The sequence below is a fragment of the Gymnoscopelus braueri genome (genome assembly GCF_963280865.1).
Source record: "Gymnoscopelus braueri genome assembly, chromosome: 8".
In the NCBI taxonomy this organism is placed as follows: Eukaryota; Metazoa; Chordata; class Actinopteri; order Myctophiformes; family Myctophidae; genus Gymnoscopelus; species Gymnoscopelus braueri.
This window is the reverse complement of record NC_137609.1, coordinates 9,319,857-9,345,500: the sequence shown is the minus strand read 5'-3', so window position 1 is coordinate 9,345,500 and position 25,644 is coordinate 9,319,857. Positions and strand designations below refer to the sequence as shown.

The 25,644-nt window shown below is 43.0% G+C and overlaps 1 protein-coding gene across 1 annotated transcript in view; it reads left to right on the top strand.

Moving 5' to 3' along the window:
• Positions 1-744: 744 nt before the first annotated feature.
• LOC308090608 (FRAS1-related extracellular matrix protein 2-like) overlaps positions 745-25,644 on the top strand; it is a gene marked incomplete at its 3' end in the record, with an annotated part of 169,103 nt that continues 144,203 nt past the window's right edge. Inside the window, exons 1-4 of the mRNA XM_080435850.1 lie at positions 745-1,052; positions 2,464-2,901; positions 3,421-7,268; positions 18,232-18,321. Of these exons, the coding sequence (XP_080291976.1) occupies positions 760-1,052; positions 2,464-2,901; positions 3,421-7,268; positions 18,232-18,321 (4,669 nt within the window). The 5' untranslated portion in view covers positions 745-759. The remainder of the gene's footprint in view (positions 1,053-2,463; positions 2,902-3,420; positions 7,269-18,231; positions 18,322-25,644) is intronic.

The window sequence follows — 25,644 nt, the reverse complement described above, 5'->3', positions numbered from 1 at the left end:
CTATAGCCTACATCTCAGAGGCAAATATTGTACTTTTTACTCCACTACAAATATTTGAAAACTTTAGTTACTAGTTACTTTGTAGATTTTGATTATTATTAAAAAACACAATAACCACTTCAACCCTATATAGGCCTATATATCGGCCATTTGAAAATAGCCAATACAAGCTCATGTCCTGATGGGACACATTGTGAGCTTGTAGATCTGCTATTTTCAAAGGATTTTTATACATTTGAAAACTTCTGAAATGGGACATTCTGTATAATGAGTACTTTTACTTTTGGTACTTTAAGTAGCCTACAATTTGATACCAATACTTTTGTACTTTTACTTAAAGGTAGGTTAAGTGATATTTTTTTCCCCATTTTTTTTTTCTTGTTAAAAAGGTTAAAAGGTTAAAGTACTATATTCTGATAAAAAGTAGGTAGGTGACAAAATTTAAGCCAATCAGGGGAGAGCACTGACCATACATTTTCTGTTTAATAAAGAGCTGGAGAGACATGGAGACTCCTTTTACTGAACAAACACTCTGCAATGAGTACTATCAGAATATAGAGCTATTTAACACTTATTCTAACGAAAGTAAATCACTTACCCTACCTTTAAGTACATTTGGAATCCCATTACTTTTACTTGTAACAGAATACTTCTACACTGCAGTATTGATACTTTTACCTAAAGTAATAAATGTGAGTATACTTGTACCACCACCATTGCAGGTACGACACGCGCACGGAGACCGTCATCATCCCCTTCATGATGGAGGTGGAGGTGGTGTTCACGCAGCTGGAGCTGCTGACCAGGAACATGCCGCTCACCGTGGACAAGCTGCACGGCGTGAGCAACCCCATCGACAAGAAGGTCCTGGAGTTCACCTACGACCGGGACTCGCACGCGTGCGAGGTGACGTCCCTGGCGAGCAGCGCGCTGCCCCGCTACGGCCGGCTCGTCGACCAGGGCAAGCTCAGCAACAAGATGATGAACTGCGACGAGTTCACGCAGGCCGACATCCGCTACGAGCACACGTTCGACCGCAAGTCCCCCAACAGGTACAGGGCTGTGGCTGTCACCATGTGGTGTAAAGCAGTGGTTCTCAAACTTTTTCATGTCAAGGACCCCCAAATTGACACTTATTAGCCCGCGAACCCCCATTTGAAAAGATGTGCCCAGGGACCCCCATAAGAGAAGATTTTTACGGCTCTAGCAGTGATTCTCAACCATTTTAATTGCAAGGACCCCCAGTTTGACATGCATTAGGCTGCGGACCCCATTTAATGGCATCTCTATCTCTGGGACCCCAATTTATATTGTAAAATCAATGTTAATTTAACTCTGAGAGTGTAACGGGTCCATTTGGTTCCATTTGTACGCTTTCAGAGTTACAGACCCATAAGGGTCCATTTGGTTCCTATCCATCATTTAGCTGGGGACCCCCTGGAACCCCCTCAAGTACCCCTGGGGGTCCCCGGACCCCACTTTGAGAACCAATGTTGTAAGGTGACTAAGTACATTTACTCAAGTAGGCTACTGTTACTTCAGTACACTTTGGAGGATTTTTTTTACTTTACTGGAGTATTTCCCATGTTCAATACTTTTACTTCTACTCCACTACATCTCAGAGGCAAATATTGTACTTTTACTCCACTACAATTATTTGAAAAATTTGAGTTACTAGTTACTTTGCAGATATAAATTATTACATTATAAAGCACACATTAACCCTACTTTATACCTCGGCTATTTGAAAATAGCCGATCTACAAGCTCACAATGAGTCGCGATGTGACACGTTGTGAGCTTGTAGATCTGCTATTTTCAAACATTTTAGTACTTTTACTTTTGGTACTTTAAAGTATATTTTGATGCCAATGCTTTTGTACTTTTACTCAAGTAACATTTTGAACACAGGCCTTTTACTTGTAACAGAGTAGGCCTACTTCTACATTGCAGTATTGATACTTTTACTTAAGTGAAAAAACATTTTTTTCCACTTAAGTAAAATCACTTTTTCCACCACTGGCTGTCACGATTACAAATTTAAGTTGACGATTAATTGTCACGCAAATAATTGCGATTAACAATTTAATTGTATGTTTTGTTCATTGAACATTGGAACATTATGAATGAAAAAATATTCTGTTTGCCTTTTATGCGTCGTAATCAAAAGTTGCACAGGGCAGATGACAAATAACTTAAATGAAAAACATATTTGACATTTAATAATTTTATACATGTAAAAAAAAGCAGAAATAGCTGATCTACAAGCTTACAACGCGTCACAAAGTGACGCGTTGTAAGCTTGTAGATCTGTATATCTGCTTTTCTTTAATATTTGAAAATGTGTGAAAATTTTTCAACATGGAAACGATTATGACGATTTATGCAAAAAATAATTGCGACGATCTTAAATAATTAGCGATTAGACGATTACGTAATAACTGTGACAGGCCTGTACCAACAGGGACTACGTGCCCATGGTGGTGGAGCTGCGCGACAAGAAGGAGGGCAACCTCGTCAAGCAGGAGTACTTCCACCTGCTGATCCGCGTCAAGGAGGGCGAGGAGAACGCGCCGCCCAAGCCCAGCTTCGTCTCCATGATGATGATGGAGGTGAGCCAGTTCGTCATGACGGCGCTCACGCCGGACATGCTGGCCGCCGAGGACGGCGAGACGGACGCGGACGAGCTGGTGTTCAACATCACCTCGCCTTTGTCCTACGAGGAAGGGTACATCGTCAGCACCGACGACAGGAACCTCCCCATCACGTCCTTCTACCAGAGAGACCTGCGGGACCTCAAGATCGCCTACAAGCCCCCCTCGCTCGACTCGGACACGGAGAGGATCTTCCAGCTGGAGTTCGAGGTGGTGGACACGGAGGGCGCCGCGTCGGACCCCTTCGCGTAAGTACAATTTTGAGTTGTTTTTTTTCTTCTTTTTACTTTACCATAAGTATTTTCAGTGCTTTTACTTTTACTCCACTATAGCCTACATCTCAGAGGCAAATATTGTACTTTTTACCCCACTACAAATATTTGAAAACTTCAGTTACTTTGTAGATTTTGATTAATATTAAAAAAACACAATAACCACTTCAACCCTATATATATTTCGGCCATTTGAAAATAGCAGATCTACAAGCTCACAGTGCGTCGTGATGCGACACATTGTGAGCTTGTAGATCTGCTATTTTCTAAAGATTTGTATAGATTTTATACATTTGAAAACTTCATTAGACATTCTGCCTAATGAGTACTTTCACTTTTGGTACTTTAAGTATATTTTGATACCAATACTTTTGTACTTTTACTCAAGTAAATTTGGAATTCCATACTTTTACTTGTAACAAAGTATTTCTACACAGCAGTATTGATAATTTTACTTAAGTAATTAATGTGAGTATACTTTTACCACCACCGTAGGTTCATGATCGTGGTGAAGCCCATGAACACCATGGCGCCGGTGGTGACGCGCAACACGGGCCAGCTGCTGTATGAGGGCCAGTCCCGGCCGCTGTTCACCGCGCACAACCTGGAGATCAGCGACGAGGACAACCTGGACAACGTGGCGGTGACGGTGGTGGACGGGCTGCGTCACGGCGAGCTCACGGTGCTGGGCTCTGCACGCCGGGGGTTCTTCACGCCCGCCGACCTGGACGCGGGCATCGTGGTGTACCAGCACGACGGCAGCGACACCTACAGCGACAACATCATCTTCAAGATGACCGACGGCAAGAACGAGGTGGAGTTCCTGTTTCCCATCACCATCGTGCCCACCGACGACGAGCCGCCCATCATCAACGCCAACACCGGCCTGGTGCTGTTTAAGAACCAGATGATGCCCGTGTACCCCTTCATGCTCAGCGCGGCCGACATCGACTCCGAAGACTCCACCATTAAGTTCACCATCGTCCCGCCGTTCTCCGCGATCGGCGCGGCGTTCCTGAGACAGTCGGACGCTCCGGAGGATCCCTCCTCGTGGAGGTTCAACGCCGAGGACGAGGTGTACGAGAAAGAGGTGACGGAGTGGCTGCAGAAAGACATCACGGACGGGAAGCTGTTCTACAAGCACACGGGCCCTCACAACACGGACACGGTCATGGACCAGTTCGTGTTCACGGCTCAGGACGACAACGACCCGCCGAACGAGTCCGGGGAGAGCGTGTTTGTCATCAGGGTCTTGCCTATCGACGACGTCCCGCCCGAGCTGTTCCCCGGCACCACCCTGCAAATGACCGTCCACGAGTACCAGCTCACTCACTTCAGTAAAGAGGTTCTCCGCTACACCGACTTGGACTCGGAGGACCGCGACCTGAAGTACACGGTCACGCAGCCCCCCACCGACACCGACGAAAACAACCCGGCCGCGTTCGGCACCTTGGTCCTCACGGACAGCCCCGACACCGAGGTCACGGAGTTCACCCAAGCCCAAGTCAACCACCACAAGGTGTCCTACAGGCCGCCCGACGTGGAGCTGGGGATCACGGCCCACGTTGTGCAGCTCCGCTACTCCGTGGAGGACCCGGCGGGGAACAGCGTGGACGGAGCGTTCACCATCTACCTCCAGCCGGTCAACAACAAGCCCCCTCAGATCACCAACACCGGCTTTACTGTGTACGAGCGCGGCATGCATGTCATCTCCATCGCTGAGCTGGACGCCACGGACCCCGACACGGACATCAAACAGATAACCTTCACTCTGAGCCAGCCCCCCGCACACGGGCAGCTCCAGGAGGAGTTCGCTGACCTGGACAAGGGAGCTCGTTTCAAACTGGAGGACATCACGGAGGGCAAGATCTCCTACATCCACAACGGGGACGAGACGGTCAGCGACGAGTTCCTCTTGGACGTCAGCGACGCGATCCACGTGGTGACCGTGACCGTCAGAGTGCAGGTGAGACCCGTCGATGACGAGATCCCCACGGTCGACTTGCCCTTGGGGACCATAGGCTCCCATTTGGACGTGCTGGAAAACGGAGCCACGGAAATCACGACCAACGTCCTCCAAGGACACGACGACGACACAGATGACCTCCAGTTGACCTTCATTGTAGAAGACGCCCCGGAGATGGGAGAGATCCTGGTTAAAGGGGTGCCCGCTACTAGGTTTACACAGGCCGACATTATCAACGGCTTGGTGGTGTACGCACACACTAGTGGCGAGATAGGCCTTATATCTGAAGGGGACGACTTCAATTTGACGCTCACCGACATGTCAGACGAATGGACAGTAGGCGGCAACAAAGTCACTGGAGTTCGTGTCTGGGTGACTATTCTTCCAGTTGACAACCAGTCCCCTGAGGTCGGAGTCGGGGTTCAGTTCAGTGTCATTGAAGGGGAGAAATACACCATCGGCCCAGAGCACTTGAACGCCGATGACAATGACACGCCGTCAGAAGACATCCTTTGCACCATCATCGTTCAGCCCTCCGCCGGCTATTTGGAAAACATTTCCCCCGCTCCAGGCTCCGAAAAGTCCAGGTCAGGGACAGCGATCAGTGCTTTTACCATCGGAGACATCAGGGAGGGACACATCCACTATGTGCAGAGCATTCACAAAGGGGTCGAGCCGGTGGAAGACAGATTCACGTTTAGATGCTCCGATGGCATCAACTTCTCAGAGAACCTGTTCTTCCCCATCGTCATCATCCCCACAAACGACGAGATGCCAGAGCTCTACATGAGGGAGATCGTGGTGATGGAAGGAATGAACATCGTGATCGACACGCCGATCCTGAACGCCGCCGACGCCGACATCCCGGCCGAGGAGCTGACGTTCATCATCTCCAAGCCGCCAAAACACGGCGCAATCTTGAACCAGTTATCCACCGGCTCTGTCCTCGTGAAGAACTTCACACTGGAGCAGATCAGAGAGGCCTCCAGCATCATCTACGAGCACGACGACTCCGAGACCACTGAGGACAGCTTCGACGTCATCGTCACGGACGGCAAGCACTTTGTGGAGAAAACAGCCATGGTCATGATCATTCCAGTCGACGACGAGACTCCTCGAATGCTGATCAACGATGGCCTGGAGGTGGAGATAGGAGAGGCCAAGGAGATCGACGGCAATGCTCTCAAAGCCACAGATTTGGATTCGGACGACAGCGAGCTGACCTTCGTCATCCGCTTTGGACCCGGCCAGGGTATCCTTCAAAGGAAAACTCCCTCTGGTTCTTTGGAGAACATAACGTTGGGCATGAACTTCACGCAGGGCGAGCTGGACGAGGGGCTGGTGGTGTACACGCACAACGGCCAGGAGGGCGTCCGCGACCTGGTCAAGTTCGACGTCACCGACGGCATGAACCCGCTCATCGACCGCTACTTCTACATCACCGTGGGCAGCATCGACATGGTGTTCCCCGACGTGGTCAGCAAGGGCGTGTCCCTGAAGGAAGGCGGCCGAGTGACCCTGACCACCGACCTTCTCAGCACCACTGACCTCAACAGCCCCGACGAGCACCTGGTCTTCACCATCACCAGGGCCCCGGTGAGAGGCCACCTGGAGTGCACGGACACCCCCGGGATGCCTATCGTGTCGTTCACGCAGCTCCAACTCGCCGGCAGCAAGGTCTACTACATCCACACCTCCGACGACGAGGTCAAGATGGACAGCTTCGAGTTCGAGGTCACGGACGGCTTCAATCCCGTCTTCAGGACGTTCAGGGTCGCCATCGTGGACGTCGACAACAAAAAACCCGTGGTGACCATCAACGGCCTCCTCGTCACCGAGGGGCAGACCAAGCTGATCACGCCGTTCGAGCTCACCGCCGAGGACCAGGACACGGCGGAGAAACTGCTGAGGTTCACGGTCACGCAGCTGCCCGTCCACGGCAAGCTCCTCTACAACCTCTCCACGCCCGTCACCAGCTTCACCAAGCAGGACCTCAACGAGAACCTCATCAGCTACAGGCACGACGGCACCGAGTCGCCCGAGGACTCCTTCTCCTTCACCGTGACCGACGGCACGCACACCGACTTCTACGTCTTCCCCGACACCGTGTTCGAGACCCGCCGCCCGCAGACCGTGAAGATCACCGTGGTGGCCCTCGACAACGGCGTCCCCCAGATCGTGGTCAACAAAGGCGCGCCCACGCTGAAGATCCTGCCCACGGGTCACCTGGGGTACCCCATCAGCTCCAAGGCGCTGAAGGCGGAGGACAGAGACAGCAGCCCGGCCTCACTGGTGTTCCACATCACCGCCCAGCCCAAGCACGGTTACATCATCAACCTGGGACAAGGGAACAACTCTGTCGACACATTCAGCCAAGGTAAGAACCACATTTTATCTTAGCCAAAGATATCTTAAAATGACAGATCCTTTCCCCGTCTTACTGGGCTAATATAACATAATATCGTTGCTGTCGGGCAGAAACCTCTTATCTCCATATTCTAACTTTGTATGTTTTTTCGTAAATGAATGCCCTACTTGATCATACTACAGTGTCACACAAAAGCATCAAAAGTAGCAGATCTACAAAAGTTTTGACTCGAGCTTGTAGATCTGCTACTATTGCTATTTTTTTATTTGAATACTGAAAAGTTATCCAGTTTTGGACATATCGTCATATCGTCGCTGTCTGGCGGAAACCTTATTATGTCCAAAAAACGTTACAGGTCATGAAATGGAAAATAATTACCTGTGTTCCAATTGATCCAGTGTATTTCTTATTTATTCACAAGCTCTTGTTAATGCTTTTCATTGATTAAACATTAATTAAACCCACAGACAGAATGATCCACTTTTCACTTTCAGCATTTTTCAAAAAACTGTGAAAATAGCCAATCTACAAGCTCTCAAAACTTCGCATTGCGATGTGTGTTGTGAGCTCATAGATCGGCTATTTTCCAAGTAGGACATTATAAAAAAAACAGAACATAACATAACAAGTAGAAACATAGAGTTACAAGGTTTCTGTCAAACAGTGACAACGGCATGCATAATGTATGACTCTATATATATAATATTCCATAATGTATCCATTACATCTGTCAATGCATTTGCATTTTTAGTGAAGTCAACCACTCACACCTCTTGTTTTTTGATTGCGTTTCTCACTCTGCATGATGAGGATGTAAATGCATGCGTGTGCATGATTATTCACACGTGGTTTGGTGAGTTTCTAAAGTAAATTTGCAGACAGGCCTCGTTTAGAAGCGTTGTGTTCATCAAAATGATAATTAGCATGTGTTCAATCCGTAGTTAAAGGGATAGTTCACCCCCAAAATGACTTTTTCCTATCGATTAGTCACCCCATGGAGACTTGAATTCATGTATATTTTTTAGTTTTTGTCGCATTCCTAAGCCAATAATTTGAATTCAAGTTTCCATGGGGTGACTAATTGATAGGAAAAAAATATGTTTTTTGGGTGAACTATCCCTTTAAGAAGTGGTCGCGTTCATCAATTCATAATAGGATGTGCGAAGCAGCAGAGAGGAGATGGCTGACGCTTTTTAAACGCAAAATGTCTCTCATACAGTAGTAGACGGATAAGGATGAATAATGCATGTGTTGCCTGCATCTCGGGGGAGCTGTTCACCTCTGATGCTGAGCTAGTACAGTGGTTTGTTAACCCATTTAATCCGGGAACGCATCTCTGTCATTTTTTAAGATTTCTTTGGGCTATTCAAAAATAGCAGATCTACAAGCTCATAACGCGGCACTGAGTGCCGCACTATGAGCTTGTAGATCTGCTATTTTTGAAAAAAGAAAATCGTGAAAATGTGTGCAAATCTTTTGTTTTAAAGGGAACATTTGTAAAACATTTTGTTCCAGGGACCCCCCCAGAAGCAAAGATTTGAGTTACAAATGTTCCCCTTAAAATAATAATAATAATAATAATAATAATAATAATAATAATAAATATATATATATATATATATATATATATATATATATATATATATATATATATATATATATATATATATATATATATATATATATATACTGTGAGCTTGTAGATCTGCTATTTTTGAAAAATCATGAAAATGTGTGCAAATCTTTTTGCACACATGTGTAACTCAAATCTTTGCTTCTGGGGGTCCCTGGAACTAAATATTTTACAAATGTTTGCTTTAAAAAGTATATATATTCAAAGATTTTCACAAATCTTTATAGGATTTTTCAAAAAATAGCAGATCTACAATATCTGCAATGTTTTGAATAGCCTAAGACATCTTAAAATGGCACAGATGTGTTCCCGGATTGAATGTGTTAAATACACCGGGACAGAGTGGTTGGTGTGAAAAGGTCAGCGCAGACCTTTCTGTTGGCAGGATGGTATTTGAGATGTTGCAGGCAGCGCGCCGTCTCTGAAAAGTGTGTGTGTCCAGCTCAATTCTTGCTCAGTTTCTGGTTATTTATTGATATTTTGCACTGTATTAAATATCACCCACACGCGGAGGCAGAGCAGGGCATGGCAGGCATCAACAAGAAGATAATAGAGTGCTTGTTGTGTTGGTTTCGGTATCTCTACAAACCACACGTTTGTGTTGGTTTCAATATCTGTTGGTTTCAATATCTCTACAAACTACGAGTTTGTGTTGGTTTCAGTTTATCTACAAACTACACGTTTGTGTTGGTTTCAATATCTCTACAAACTACACGTTAACCACCTACCTATTCTGGAGCCAACATTAAGGTGAACATAGCAGATCTGCAAGCCCACAACATGATCTTGATCAGCTATGTTCGGCGAAGATATTTGGGGCTCTACAGTATCTTGCACGCCGCCTTACTCCCTTATGCCTAAACCTTTTTGGGGCATTTTTCACAAATTTGAATTCTTAAATAGCCGATCTACACGCTCACAATGTGTTGATGTAGATCGGCAATCTTTTTGAAAATATTTTAGAAGTTTTTCAAAATAGTAAAAAATGCCAAAAAAGTTTAGGCATAAGGGGTGAGGGCTCTCAAAGGATGAGATAGTAAACGTTAAGCACGCTTGTGCGCACCGCAGGAAATTACTGAGATCAGGATCAATAAAAAGAAAGATGATTTTATTCGACAAAAGGGCGGTTCACACCAAGCACTATAACTATAAAGATATAGTTTTAAAAAATAGTTCGAACTCAACTGGATGGCACACACCACAACTGCAGTATATATGTCGAAGACAAATGGTGAGCGATATAGCTATAGTTATGGTTATCGTTAAAGTGCTTGGCGCGAACTGCCCTTTAGTCGATTTGAAATCATCTTTTTTTTTATTGCTCCTGAGTTCTCATTAATTTGCTGCTCACAGACGTGCTTAATGTTTACTGTCTCATCCTATGAGAGCTCATAGAAGCTGAACATTCAGGAAACAATAGCAGATCTGCAAGCTTGTGGATGGGTTTGTAGAGCTTGTAGATCGGCAATTTTCAGTCAAGATATCTGTTGTAGAGGGGACGGCCCTCGAAAGACATCGCAATCGATCAGTGGTGGAAAAAGTACTCAAATGTTTTACCTAAGTAAAAGTATCAATACCACAATGTAGAAATACTCTGTTACAAGTAAAAGTCCAGTATTCAATATCTAGGGCTACTTGCGTAAAAGTGCACAAGTATTGGCATCAAAATATATGTAGTACCAAAAGTAAAAGTACTAAAATGTTTGAAAATAGCAGATCTACAAGCTCACAACGCGTCGCATCGCGACGCGTTGTGAGCTTGTAGATCGTCTATTTTCAAATAGCCTAGGTATAAAACAGGGCTAAAGTGGTTCATTGTATGTTTTATAATGTAATAATTCATATCTGCAAAGTAACTAGTAACTAAAGTTTTCAAATAATTGTAGTGGAGTAAAAATAAAATATTTGGATCCGAGATGTAGTGGAGTAGAAGTAAAAGTATTGGAAATTGGAAATACTCAAGTAAAGTACAAATACCTCAAGACAGAACACTGGATATAGGATGCAGAGAGAAATAGTAGAAAGAGCTTCAGAGAGAGAGAGAGAGAGAGAGAGAGAGAGGGGGAGAGGGAGAGAGAGAGAGAGAGAGATGCACGCATAATATCTGACAGTCTTCTGAGTGGCTCCACTCTTTAGAAAAGGGCACAGAGAGATGAGAGAGTGAGAGAGGGGGGGGGGGGTGCGGGGGAAGAATAAAGGGAATAAGGAGCCAGCAGAGGAGTAGCGAAGGAGAGGAGAGAGCGAGGAGGCGTGACAGACATGAAAGAGCCAAGGTGGGAGATAGATACGGCGGTCAGTGGTGGAAAGTAACTAAGTACATTTACTCGAGTACTACACTTGTGTACAATTTTGAGGTATTTTTACTTTACTGGAGTATTTCAAATTTCCAATACTTTTACTTGTACTCCACTACATCTCGAGGCAATTTTTTAAAGCTTTTTCTCCACTACAATTATTTGAAATCTTTAGTTAAATTTGTATTATTATTTCAAAACATACATTAACCACTTCAGCCCTATATACATTTCGGCCATTTGAAAATAGCAGATCTACAAGCTTACGCGACGCATTGTGAGCTTGTAGATCTGCTATTTTCAAAAGATGCTTATACATTTGAAAACTTGAAATGGGACATTCTGCATAATGAGTATACTTTTACTTTTGGTACATTTTGATGCCAATACTTTTGTACTTTTACTCAAGTGCATTTTTGAATTCTGGACTTTTGCTTGTAATGGAGTATTTCTATATTGCAGTATTGATACTTTTACTTAAGTAAAACATTTGAGTACTTTTCCCTCCACTGGATACGGTTAGGCGAGAGGGGACGGACGGAGAGAGATAGAGAGAGAGAGCGAGAGAGAGAGAGATCGGGGACAGTGTTGCCAAGTTGCTTATATTTTATTTTAAGTGACTTTGGGCTTGTTTCTTTCCTTAAAGTGAAGTCGCTTGTGAATATTTCAGTTGGGGGATGTCTGTTTTTTTGGTTTTGAGGGGGGGGGGGGGTGGCTTGTTTCTAAAGTGTAGTTGTTGTTTATTTGGTTTTGCTTCCTGCTGTTGTTTAAACCAGCGCTTCTCAAACATTTTTATGTCAAGGACCCCCCCCCCCCCCCCCAATTGTATTTTGTCCGCAGACCCCCCCATCTGACCCTGGCCAACAGGGAACCCCCATACAGGATTTGTATCGTTAAAATGACACTTTTGTGAAGGAGGCCGATACACACCTCAAAGGTTGGCGACAGGTGTGTAAGTAAAAAAAATGCACAATTCAGAAGGAGATCTCTGATGGTTAAATCAAAGAATAGGACCCGCACACTGTCAGAAACTTGCAAACAAAATGTAGCTCTTCATTCTACGTTTTGGTCGTTAGACCCATTCATCATTGTCTGTCCTGATAAAGGTCTAACGACCGAAACGTCGAAATAAAGAGCTACATAATTTTTTTGCAAGTTTCTGACAGTGTGCGGGTCGTATTCTTTGATTTAAGACCTGAGGCCGCTTCTAAACATTTTCTAAATCCTAACAGTTTTTCGGAAAAAAATATTAAAAAAATATTTTCACGATTTTTCATGAATAGCAGATCTACAAGCTCATAGCGCGGCACTCGGTGCCGAGCTATGAGCTTGTATATCTGCTATTTTTGAATAGCCAAAGAAATCTAAAGTGACTCAGATGCATTCCAGGTCTTAATGGGTTAACCATCAGAGATCTCCTTCTGAACAAATTAATGACATACAAAAGACAGAAAAACAGAGCCGAAAACAAAACTAAACAAAAAAAGGCAGTCAAAACTAAACTAATAGGACAACACCCCCCTATAGACCCCTGTACCATCATAATGGTGATGCTCTGTGTATCTCACAATACGCTCAATGCAACCACACTTAATCATTTTAATGGCGGAATAAAAATGTCTTCGTATAACGCTCAAATCATTATTATGCCCTCGTCTGTTTTAAAATAATATTTATGGAACGCTCGGCTGCGGTCTATTTTAAACGTAGAGACAGAGAGAGAGAGAGAGAGAGAGAGAGAGAGAGAGAGAGAGAGAGAGAGAGAGAGAGAGAGAGAGAGAGAGAGAGAGAGAGAGAGAGGGAACAACTCAGCTCACAACGCGTCGCAAAAGCGGCGCGTTGTGAGCTTGTAGATCGGCTATTTTAAAATGGTCTATCTATAGGGTTTGATGGAGTAGTTCACCCAAAAAATGACATATTTTCCATCATTACACACCCCATGAAGCCTTGAATTCATGGATTGTTTCAGCTTTTGTTGCATTCCTAAGCCAATTATCAAATTCAAATTATTTAAATTGTTGGCTTAGGAATACGACAAAAACAAAAAAAATATCCATGAATTCAAACCTTCATGGGGTGTGTAATTGATAGAAAACATGTCATTCTTTGGGTGCACTACTCCTTTAACTTCTTTTGGGGCTTGTTTTTCTCGTATACCTGGCCCTCTGCTTGTCTCTGTCGCAAAATCTGGCAACACTGTTGGTTCACGGGAGAGGGAGCGGAAAGAGTTCAGCGGAGGGGGATGAGGGGGGGGACGAGGGGCTTCTTGTCACGAGACGCAGTGGGGCGAAAGAGACTTGGCCTCCTGTCGTCTTTATTTACTCAGCCCATTTCCAGGGCACGTCCCCTGAGGTGTACCTCTTTAACCCATTAAGACCCGGGAACGCCTGCACCGCCGCTGTCATTTTAACATTTCTTTGGGCTATTCAAAAATAGCAGAGCTACAAGCTTATAGCGAGGCACCGAGTGCCGCGCTATGAGCTTGTAGATTTTTTGAAAAATCTTGAAAATGTGTGAATTTCTTTTAATATATATATATATATATATATATATTTTTTTTTTTAATGTGAACATTTGTAACAAACATTTTTGCTCTAAATCCTAACAGTGTTCTGAAAATGTTTCTATATCAGTGGTGCTCAAACTTTTTCATGTCAAGGACCCCCAAAATGATATGTATTTGGCCGCGGACTCCCATCTCAAAATATTTTGTTCCTGGGACCCCCAGAAGCTTGAGCAAAAAATAAATAATCTTAAAATATACATATTCAAAGTTTTGCACACATTTTCAAAAATAGAAGATCTACAAGCTCGTATATCTACTATTTTTGAATAGCCCAAAGTATAAAAAATAATGGTTGTAGCTAAAAAATAAATAAAAAAAATGACAGCACAGATGCGTTCCCGGTCTGAATGGGTTAAATATTTGATGACCTTCGTGCCCTCACAGGCTCGCAGGGCGTGACTCACTGCTGGAAGAGGAAGAAGAAGAAGTACTCTGATTTATTATAGATCTGTATTAAAGTAAAAGTAGCGATAATGCAATATAAATGTCCTTGCTGTCGGGTGCAGAAACCTCTTATCTCCATATTTGTTTTTACTTTTTTGTGTTTTTTTTCGTAAATTAACGCTCCTACCTGATCACACTACAGCGTCACACGAAAGCATCAAAAAGTAGCAGATCTACAAGCTTGAAACGCGACGCGTTTCGAGCTTGTAGATCTGCTGCTTTTTGATGCTTTTGAATTTGAATCCTGAAAAGTAACAGTTTTGGACATATGAGGTTTCCGCCCGACAGAGACCATTCCACTCTGTTAACTCTGTTAAAGTAAAAGGCCTGTATTAAAAATTTTACTCGAGTAAATGTACAAAAAGTAATTGGCATTTGAAATATAGTGGAAAGAACCCAAAGAAAAGGACTCAGATGTTTCACAAATCTTTTGAAAACAGGCGATCTACAAGCTCATAAAGTGGTGCATCGCGACGCATTGTGAGCTTGTAGATTGGCTATTTTACAAATAGCCGATGTATAAAACAGGTCTTAATTGACTAGTTGGATGTTTGGGAAAATCTAAAAAGTAACTATTTACTAAAGTTTTCAGGGTTAGTAGTAGCGTAGAAGCATAAAGTATTGAAAAATGGAAATACTCAAGTAAAGTAAAAAAAAAAGTACCTCACAATTGTTACTTAATTACAGTAGCCTACTTGAGTAGATGTACTTAGTTACTTTCCACCGCCGGTGTGACTTTATGTATGCAAGGCCTCCTGGTTAAGATGTGGGGGCCGCGTTCCAACACTAAACCAGAAGCCTCCTCTCTCCCTGCTTCCTTGCTTCCTCTCCCCCTCCAGGGGAACGCATAGAAATGGAAGCGCATTTCTCCCTCGTAAAAATGTTCAATCCGCGCGTTAATCTTTACCTTCTCTCCTCTGTGGATCGAGGTAGGAGAGTTAGGCTAAAGGGGAGAGAGGCAGTGTTGCCATGTCCGCTTATTATAAGCGACTTTGGGCTTGTTTTTCTGTGAAGTCGCTCGTCAATATTGGTTAGTTGCCGCGGGTTGCGTTTTTTTTTTGGGCTTGTTTCTAAAGTGTTAGTTGTTGCTTATTTTGGGCTTGCTGTCTAATGTTGTTTAAACCAGTGGTTCCAAAATATTTTCATGTCAAGGACCCCCCCTCTAATTTTAAAGATGTTTTGAAAATAGCAGATCCACAAGCTCAATAGATGCGATGCATTGTGAGCTTATTTTCATGCAGCCAACGTATATAGGTTTAAAGCGGCTAAACTGATATAGTCGCTTCTTTTGGGCTTGCGTTCGTATACCATGGTTGCTTATTTCTCTCGCAAAATCTGGCAACACTAGAGAGAGAGGGGGGGGGGGACGCCCCCACTAGAAGGTTTGAGACGCTCGCCCCGCCCCCGGCACCACCACCGTGGTGGTGGTGGGTTTATATTTTTATGAGCACCTCCTTGGTAAGGCATCTATTATTGAAGGTTACAGTTCAGAGAGGCCAGGGCCTTTCACAGCCTCAATAATTTGTTTGGGAGAGGGAGAGACCGAGAGAGAGAGAGAGAGAGAGAGAGACCGAGAGAGAGAGAGACCGAGAGAGAGAGGATAGTGGGAAAAAAATGCAGGGAGCGAGTGGAATAGAGCCCTGTAATTCACTGTGGTTCAGGAAAACAGCTGTAGAGAAGTGGGCCCGCTCCCCCCGCACTTTAGAATCCTGTTCTTAACATTCTTTTGGCCTCGTCTGTCATTAAAATATCCGCTGTCTCACCTGGTTTAGTTTTTTTCAGGCTTATATTGACACAGAGAGTGGTGGGAGATGAGCAGCATTTGTTATACCACCATGTAGAAATACCTCTGTTTACAAGGAAACGTCCTGTTTTAAAAAAAAAAGAAGGGATAGTTCACCCAAAAAGTTCTATCGATTAGTCACCTCATGGAGATTTGAATTAATGGATATTTTTTTGTTTTTTGTCGCATTCCTAAGACAATAATTTGATGACCAGCGGACCAGTAGGCAGCGGTTCCGGTTGGAGACACAAAGGAAACTCTTTGTGTCTCCTACCAGAACCGCTGACGGTCATCAAATTATTGGCTTAGGAATGCGACAAAAACTAAAAGATATCCATGAATTCAAATCTCCATGGGGTGACTAATCGATAGAAAAAAAGTCATTTAGGGGGGAACTATCCCTTTAAGATTTATTTTTGGGCTTTTTAATGCCTTTAAATTATTGATAGGATAGTAGGTTGACAGGGAAAGGGGAGAGAGATGGGGAGTGACATGATACAAAGGCCGTCGAGATCGGGACTCGAATGCTGTCAGGCTACTTTGGAGCCTAGGTGCCCCGACCGCTACGCCAGCGATCCGGGCCTGCTGTATTCAACATTTTTACTTGGAGTAAAAGTACAAAAGGAATTGACGTAAAAGAAATATGTTTTTTGCTATTTTCAAATAGCCGAAAGTATAAAATAAACAGTTTTGTAATAATAATCTAAATCTGCAAAAGAGTAGACGCATGAACGTCTCTGTCGGGGGGGAAACCTCATATGTCCAAAACTGTTACTTTTCAGGATTCAAATTAAAAAGCATCAAAAGTAGCAGATCTACAATCAAAACGTGATGCAAAGCTTTTGAGTGACGCTGTAGTAAGATCAAGAAGGGCGTTAATTCACAGGGAAAAAACAATTAAATAATGGAGATAAGAGGTTTCTGGCTGACAGCAACCATAAAATATCAAAGAGATTGAAACAAAACTCAAGTCAAGTAAAAGTACCTCAAAATTGGTACTCAAGTAACAGCACTCGAGTAAAAGGTACTTAGTTACTTCGTACCACTGGTATTGACACAGAGAAACTGACACGTTGGAAGGCGGGGGGGTTTGGGGGCTCAACAAGCATGTTTTGTTGGTTTAGTTTGAGCGATTGGGGTGTGTAACCTCTATCTGTCGCCGTGCATTACTGATGCATGAATTTCCCGTTCCCGGAAGAAAAAAAAAACGTCTTGCAGTGGGAGAATTACTCATGCCGAGCCGCTGATAAGGGATTCGAGTCTGTGTGATATTAGCGGAGAAGAAGCCGCTGTTACACTGGTCCCTGATACGGCACTGGAGCGGGACAGCTTCCATCTTTTGAACAATTACACGACAGAGAGGAGCCCAGTGAAAGATACGCTAATGCCCCGACTTCAAACGTCCGTTTGAGGATATTTTTGTAGACAGCAACATGAAAGTTTTCACTTTTCAGTCTGTCTGTTTGTCTCTCTCTCTCTCTCTCTCTCTCTCTCTCTCTCTCTCTCTCTCTCTCTCTCTCTCTGTCTCTACGTTTACAATAAACCGCAGCCGAGCATTCCATAAATATTATTTTAAAACGGACAAGGGCATAATAATTATTTTTAATCTTTAAGCGTTATATGAAGACATTTTATGAGTCATTAAAATGAGTAACTGGTGGTGATATTTAAAGTGTGGTTGCTGTAACAGTAGTTATTATGAGCAAGGGGGTCCGCCAGGGGGTCCTTGAGAAGGGGGGGTTCCAGGGGGTCCCCCAGCTAAATGAGTTGATATGGCATCACAATCAGTCTAACCACTTCAACCCCAGTGTGTGCATCGTCTATTTTCGAAAACCAATCATTTTTAGATTTATTTGGCTATTCAAAAATAGCAGATCTACAAGCTCATAGCACGGCACCGAGTGCCGCGCTATGAGCTTGTAGATCTGCTATTTTTGAAAAATCGTGAACATTTGTGCAAATCTTTGAATATATATATATTTTTTAAGCAAACATTTGTTACTGAAATATATCAAGATTTGCAAAAATGTTTTCAACAACAACAAAAAAGCAACACGTCACATCGCAACGCATTGTGAGTTTGCAGATTGGCTATTTTCAAATAGCCGTGTGTATGTGTTTAAAAGTGCTCACGCGTTATTCGCTTCCTTTGGGCTTGTTTTCATAGACATGGTCGCTTATATCTCTCGCAAAATCTGGCAACACTGCTGACCTTTTGTTTTGCATTGTGTCATCTGTGTTTGTCACCCCAGCTGACATTGACGACCTGAAGATCTGCTATGTGCTGCGGAAAGAGGAGAACGTCACGTCCGACCACTTCGGCTTCTCCGTCCAGGATCACGGTAAGAAGAACAGCATTTATGTCGCTTCCTTTCAGTCGGAAATGTCCTTCTTCTTTTTGATCCATTCAACTATTTTCATCTGGAGCGACACTTGAAAAAGTACAAACTAAACTATAAAGGAGTGCTTGTGCCAGCGGGGGAACTCGCTATTGTGCTCATTGCTCAAGGACACCGGATAAAGTGGGCTGTTAATGGACACACTTGGGCTTTTATGGAACTCAAAGCTGTCATCATTCAGGCTTTTTTTTGTTTTATCCACTTTATCCAACCACCAGACATTGAGCGTTTACCTCCAGAAATAACAGTAATGCTCACAGTTCCGGTGGCGAAAGCTATAAGTATCAGACTATGTAATTTCTGTTCTAAGCATCGTGTAGGAGCAGTGAAAACTGTAAACAAGTATATTTTGCACCACTGTAGACGGCTCATCCACCGTTCCATGGTTGTTTGACAGGAAACCTCCCAAGTGAAATGATTGCTGCTCAGGCAGCCTTTAGTTTAAGCCATTAAGACCGGGAATGCATCTGTGTAATTTCTTGTGATTGCTTTGGCTATTGAAAAATAGCAGATATACAAGCTCGTAGCGTGGCACCGAGTGCCACACTATGAGCTTGTAGATCTACTATTTTTGAAAAATCGTGAAAATGTGCGCAAATATTTGAAAATGCATATCTTTTTAAAGCGAACATTTATAACTCGAATCTTTGCTTCTGGGGATTCTACAAAATGTCTTTTAAATCCTAACATTTTTACGGGGGGAAAAACTTAAATTGCTATAATATTAGTGGTTCTCAAACTTTTGTCTTGTCAAGGACCACCCAAAATGATATGTATTTGGCCCGCCGACCCCCATCTGAAAATATTTTGTTCCAGGGAATCAAAGATTTGAGTAAAACAAATTCCCTTTAAAAAATGTATATATTCAAATATTTTCACAAATTTTAAAACATTTTCTAAAATTCCAGATCTACAAGCTTGTATATCTGTTATTTTTGAATAGCCAAAGTATAAAATAATGGTTTAAGTGGTTACACAGATGCGTTCCCGGATTGAATGGGTTAATATCTTTCCGTATCTGCCTACTGTATAATATTGGCAGATAATATATTAGAAAGCCATCTGCTACAGTGTATTATAGCCGCTGTAACTGGGGGTCAAAATATCAATTTTTGCATATTCTCCATAGGCTAATGGAGGTCGCTGTGTTGATACGGCTCTAACGGCAAGATACACATTATGCCACATTTTATTAACTTTAGCGTTTGTAATGAGAATACTTCAAGGTCCGTGGAGGATGAGTAAGAGCGCCCGTGTTGTGTGCGTGTACATTAACGCACACTTTTAATGCTTTTTAATGCGCCTCGGATGACGCTCGCAAGGCCGCATGTATAATTTGTGAGCTCGGATCTAGAACACACACACACACCGCAATATTATATCTAGTCTATGTCGGGTGGAAACCTCATATGTCTAAAACTGTTACTTTTCAGGATTCAAATCCAAAAGCATCAAAAGTAGCAGATCTACAAGCTCGAAACGCGTCGCTTCGCGCCGCGTTTCGAGCTTGTAGATCTGCTACTTTTGATGCTTTTGTGTGACGCTGTAGTATCATCAAGCAGGGCGTTAATCTACGAATATGGAGGAGATAAGAGGTTTCTGCCCCGACAGCAACGTCATTCCATCTGTATCTGTTTCGGGGTCCATTTCTACACTTTTTCACGACTTTGAATTATTAACACTTTAAAACGTATTTCAGTTTTGGAAAATAATAACATAACCGTCAATTTTGCAGAGTCTGCATCTTCGAACGTGCGTCTTAAACCACACAGAACCCACGCATTATAATCCCCGGGCTGTCAAAAAGACAGCTATAGGCATTTGCATTCTGCGTGCTCATCGGTACATCTATCGCATTATAGCGACACACAAACAGCTTTACATGTCTCATTATATGTATTTGTAACTGATGACAGGTTCATGGGTTCTCGTGGAGATGTGAGCCGTCTCTGTGAGCACTGTGGCAGTAATATATGAACACTATGGCAGGCTGGCTGCTTATTTTCATGCATAAAAGCAGCGTCAATGTTGTGCCCTTGATTCCGTGTCCACTTTGGTATAGCAGCAACGACTGGAATTCAAACCTAGAGAAAGACGTGCAATTACTGTATGAACTCTTTCACCTCTTTACTGCTGTGGTTCTCAACCTTTTCAGGCTGTGACCCCCAAAAAGAATCATATTTGAACTGGGGACCCCACACCCTGACATGCACTCGGAATGTAGGCATTCAATTTAGTTTGACTCGGTTCCACAGATAAATATTGTGAAAATAGCAGATCTACAAGCTCACTACGCTCAGGCGTTGTGAGCTTGTAGATCGGCTATTTGCTAAGTTTTTGCCTCTTTCTTATAGGCTATTATTTGACAATTTGGCCAATCATCTGGGGACCCCCCAACCCCCCCAAAATAAATCATGTGGTATCCCCCTAGGGGTCCCGACCCACTGGTTGAGAACCAGTGTGTTTACTTGTACAAAAACTAGGGATAGAAGTATAACACAGTGGTATAAAAAATACTAAGGACTCTCAGCAGCATAGACACGCAGACTGTAATTCTCCTATCATGCCGCATTTCATATTGGTCACTTTCACCCTGTCGTCCCAATTCTGGGAAGAAAATTGCCAATCTACAAGCCCACAACACGTCACAATGCGATGCTGTCTGAGCTTGCAATCGGCTATTTTTAAGGAAAAGAATCGCAGCGCGAGGCGTTATGAGCTTGTAGATCTTCTATTTTTGGCAAAGAGGTATAGGTGTAGAGGGGGGAAAAAAAAGGAAAATTTTATCTGAAACACAATTTTATACAATATAGAGGGGGTCCCTGCTTCATCTCTCTCTCAGCTAGGGGGTCCTTGGCCTGAAAACGTTGAAGACCCCTGCAATAGAGCATGGGTATTCAACAGGGGGTCCTCAGAGTCATTGCAGGGATTGCAGTCAAGTTATTGTTTGATCGTAACATTTAAAGATGTCTGAAAATATCCAAGAATTGTCTTTTCTTTTGAAGCTGAGAGGGATGGCATAGGAGGAACCCTTGTAACCCCGCTAATTGGTATTATTATGTCCTAGGCCACCTCTGTACTGTATCTTTCTACCATCTCTTTCTAAAGTGCCCCCTAAATTGCTTTGAACTTTTCAAAGCAATCGGGAAAACCAGAGACAGGCGATGCTTTTAAAAAATATCCATGACAACACACCTACAGTATAATACAGTACGTTTGTCTTCTTTCTTCCTCATCTTTGCTCTTTCTAAATTGACCTTCTTGATGACTTTGAACTTTTCGTTGGTACAGAACCTTCCAGTGCACTCACCCAATTAACCGTCCAAACCGGCCAATGTTACATACGGTTATTTTAATTTTTTTATCGTGGTGGAGGTATCGTGATGTGGTTTAACCCTTTGAGACCGGGAAAGCATCTTTCATTTTAGATTTGAACCACTTTAACCATTATCTTATACTTTTGGCTATTCAAAAATAGCAGATCTACAAGCTCATAGCGCGGCACCGAGCGCCACGCTATGAGCTTGTAGATCTGCTATTTTTTTGAAAAATCATGAAGATTTGTGCAAATCTTTGAATATATATATTTTTTTTTAAAGCGATTTTATTTTGATTTGTGCAAATCTGAATTTATATATTTTTTTAAAGCTTTGCTCCCCGGAACTAAACATCTTGAGATGGGGTGGGGGGGGGGGGGGTCCGCGGTCAAATACAAATAATTTTGTGGGTCCTTGACATGGAAAAGTTTGAGCACCACTGATATAGCAACATTTGTTTTTTCTGAAAACTGTTGGGATTTAGAAGACATTTTTAGAATTAGCCTCAGGTCTTAAACAAACAAATAAATACAAATCGCTAACATCCCCCTGATTTAATTTGTGCGGTTTCATGTTTGAAGATGGATGGTTTCGCGTGTGCCTTGTTAGACCCTATAGCTGTCACTAATGTGTTCAGCAGTATTCAAGGTTACCGTTGAGTTAGTTTCAAGTCACCAGGGGGCTTGAGTGCCTTCACTAACAAGGCAGCGGAATAATACGTTATAAAAGCCTGTTAAAAAAAAAAACACGCTCTCCTGAGAGAAACCCTGTGCACATTTCCGGGGTAAAAGCATGCGCACAGAGTAATGGCTCGGGCTCTGCGAATTAGCGCTTGAACCATTTGTCAGAGGTTTTTTTTTTGTCATGCTGTTGTTGTGCTAATGCACTTAACCCATTCAAACCCGGAACGCATCTGTGTAACTACTTTATCCATATTTTATACTTTGGCTATTAAAAAATAGCAGATAAGCTCATAGCACGGCTGAAAAATCTGGAAAATGTGTGCAAATCTTTGAATATGTATATTTTTAAACCGTTTTTTTTTTTTTTACTAAAATCTTTGCTTCATGGGGGTCCCTGGAACTAACTATTTTGAGATTGAGTTACAAATGTTTGCTTGAAAAAAATATATACAGTATTCAAAGATTTGCAAAATGTTTTTTTTTAAATATATTAATATATATTTTTCAAAAATAACAGATCTACAAGCTCGTATCGCGGCACTCGGTGCCGCGCTACGAGCTTGTATCTGCTATGTTTTAATAGCCAAAGAAATTACACAGATTCCTTCCCGGTCTTAATGGGTTAAAAGCAGTGGATAAAGCCCGCGAAAGAAACGGCCGGGTATTTTTAGTTTCTCCCTTTTCTGCTTATGAGAGAAGAAAAACACACAAGCTAATTGATTGATTGCGGCGGCCCCTCTTCGGTTGTTGTGTTTTAGTGCCCATGCTTTTTAATTCTAAGCTTGTGGAATAATTTCACCCAGAGACTGGAGTTTGTTTTCCACGGTTGCTCGCACCACGCACGGCATTGGAATATATTTATTCTGTCAATATATATGGTGGTTTACTCTAATGTGAGCACAGCTCCGCTTACAACGATTGGAGGTCACAGCTGTGTGGTTTGCTGTGATTGATTTCCACGCGTATACACAATTGGAAAACAACAAAAAGCATCTGCGGAAGTTGTAATAATAATAATAATCTTTATGGGAGGAAAGATACTTTTATCCTTTTGTAATACAGCAGCAGAAAGTGTACAAATGCAACCAAATGGACCCGGGTTTGTACACTCTCTTGTGTTTCAATTTACAGGATCTTCTTTAGTGTGCTTACTGGCAGAGAGAGAGCAAGAGTTTGGGAGCGTGTAAGTGTGCGTTAAGCAGCAGGTCGCTCGCTCGCTGTGTGAGAAAAAAGCAACGTGCCTCCCCACTTAACCCACTGAGACCGGGAACGCATCTGTGTAACCACTTTGACCATTATTTTATACTTTGGATACTCAAAAATATTAGATCTACAAGCCTGCGCCGCGCTACGAGCTTGTAGATCTGCCATTTTTATTTAAATCATGATTTTTTTTGCAAATCTTTGGATATATAATTTTTTTAAAGCGAACATTTTGTACTCAAATTTTGCTCCTGGGGGGTCCCTGGAACAACATATTTTGAGATGGGGGTCCACGGCCAAATACATATACATTTGGGGGTCCTTGACATGAAAACCACTGATTATAGTTTTTTCAAAAAACTGTTAGGATTTAGAAGACATTTGGAGAATCCCCAGAAGCAAAGATTTGAGTTATAAATGTTTGCTTTGGAAAATATATATTCAAAGATTTGCACAAATTCTCATGATTTTTCAAAAATAGCAGATCTACAAGCTCATAGCGTGGCACTTGTATATCTGCTATTTTTTAATAGTCAAATAAATTTAAAAATGACACAGATTCTTTCCCGGTCTAAATGGGTTAAAAGACAGAAGGAAATTAAAAACCCCACGTCTGCTAGCTATAGCCTCTGTCTCACCGGGAAGTGAAGCATTAGCACTCTGACTAATTGTTGTAACACGCGTGCTTAGGCACGCACGCGCGCGCTAACACACACACACACACACACACACACACACACACACACACACACACACACACACACACACACACACACACGCACGCGCACTCAGTCACACGTTCTACATAACAGAGCACAGGGTTTTAGCCCGCAGGCTAAAGAAGGGTCCACCTAAGACTAAAAGAAAGGAATTGGCACTTCTGGCACAAAAGAAGTCGTTTGATATTTAAGGTCCCAGGCAGCGCCGGCGGTAATGAGAGCCCTGGGCCAGCGCTGGGGGCCGAGCTCTGAGGCAGCCAGCCGGTAATTAAATGGCCCTATTACAGACTCATCTATAGAAGGGGGGGGGGGAGAGGCAGGGAGGGACCCCTTCCCTTCCTTCACAGGTAAAAAAGCAGCTGGGACCATGCCGTATAGTTAAAACGCCAACACCTTCAGTTCCCATGGCTGTAGCTGCTTCGTCGTGGCCCCCCGGGGGGGCTTTCAATTGAAAGGAGCTTTATTGGCATGAGAAAACAAAAGCAAGTGTCAAAACATAATAAAAACAATTTAAGAAAAAAAAAGGGGAAAGTATACAGTTGGAGGGGGTACAGCATTGTGTTAAACAGAGCTATGTCACATTGCAACGTCATAATATTATACATGTTGTCAAGGCAGTGGTGTGTTCTACTGTGTTACGCTGTATACGCCGTATACAGCGCAGATTTTTGGCGTTGGCATTGAAAACGCGATAGCGTATCGTGCATGTCGTGCAGGGAATAATTATCGTATACCCTCCGAAAAAACCTAGAACACACCACTGTGTCAATTGGTATAAAGCATTTTGAAACAAATATCAGCAATCTTTCAAGATTGTCACTTTTGGGTCAATTAGCAGCATTTTCCCCAAAACTATTTAATAGTATATACAAAGCCTCAGATTTCAAGTGTGTTTAAAGTTAGTACTGTAGCTCTGTTTATATATGCAGTAGGTCTATGTCAGAGATCCACTCGGTACAGATAGTGTTTATATATGCAGTAGGTCTATGTCAGAGATCCACTCGGTACAGATAGTGTTTATATGTGCAGTAGGTCTATGTCAGAGGCCCACTCGGTACAGATAGTGTTTATATGTGCAGTAGGTCTATGTCAGAGATCCACTCGGTACAGATAGTGTTTATATGTGCAGTAGGTCTATGTCAGAGGCCCACTCGGTACAGATAGTGTTTATATGTGCAGTAGGTCTATGTCAGAGGCCCACTCGGTACAGATAGTGTTTATATGTGCAGTAGGTCTATGTCAGAGATCCACTCGGTACAGATAGTGTTTATATGTGCTGTAGGTCTATGTCAGAGATCCACTCGGTACAGATAGTGTTTATATGTGCAGTAGGTCTATGTCAGA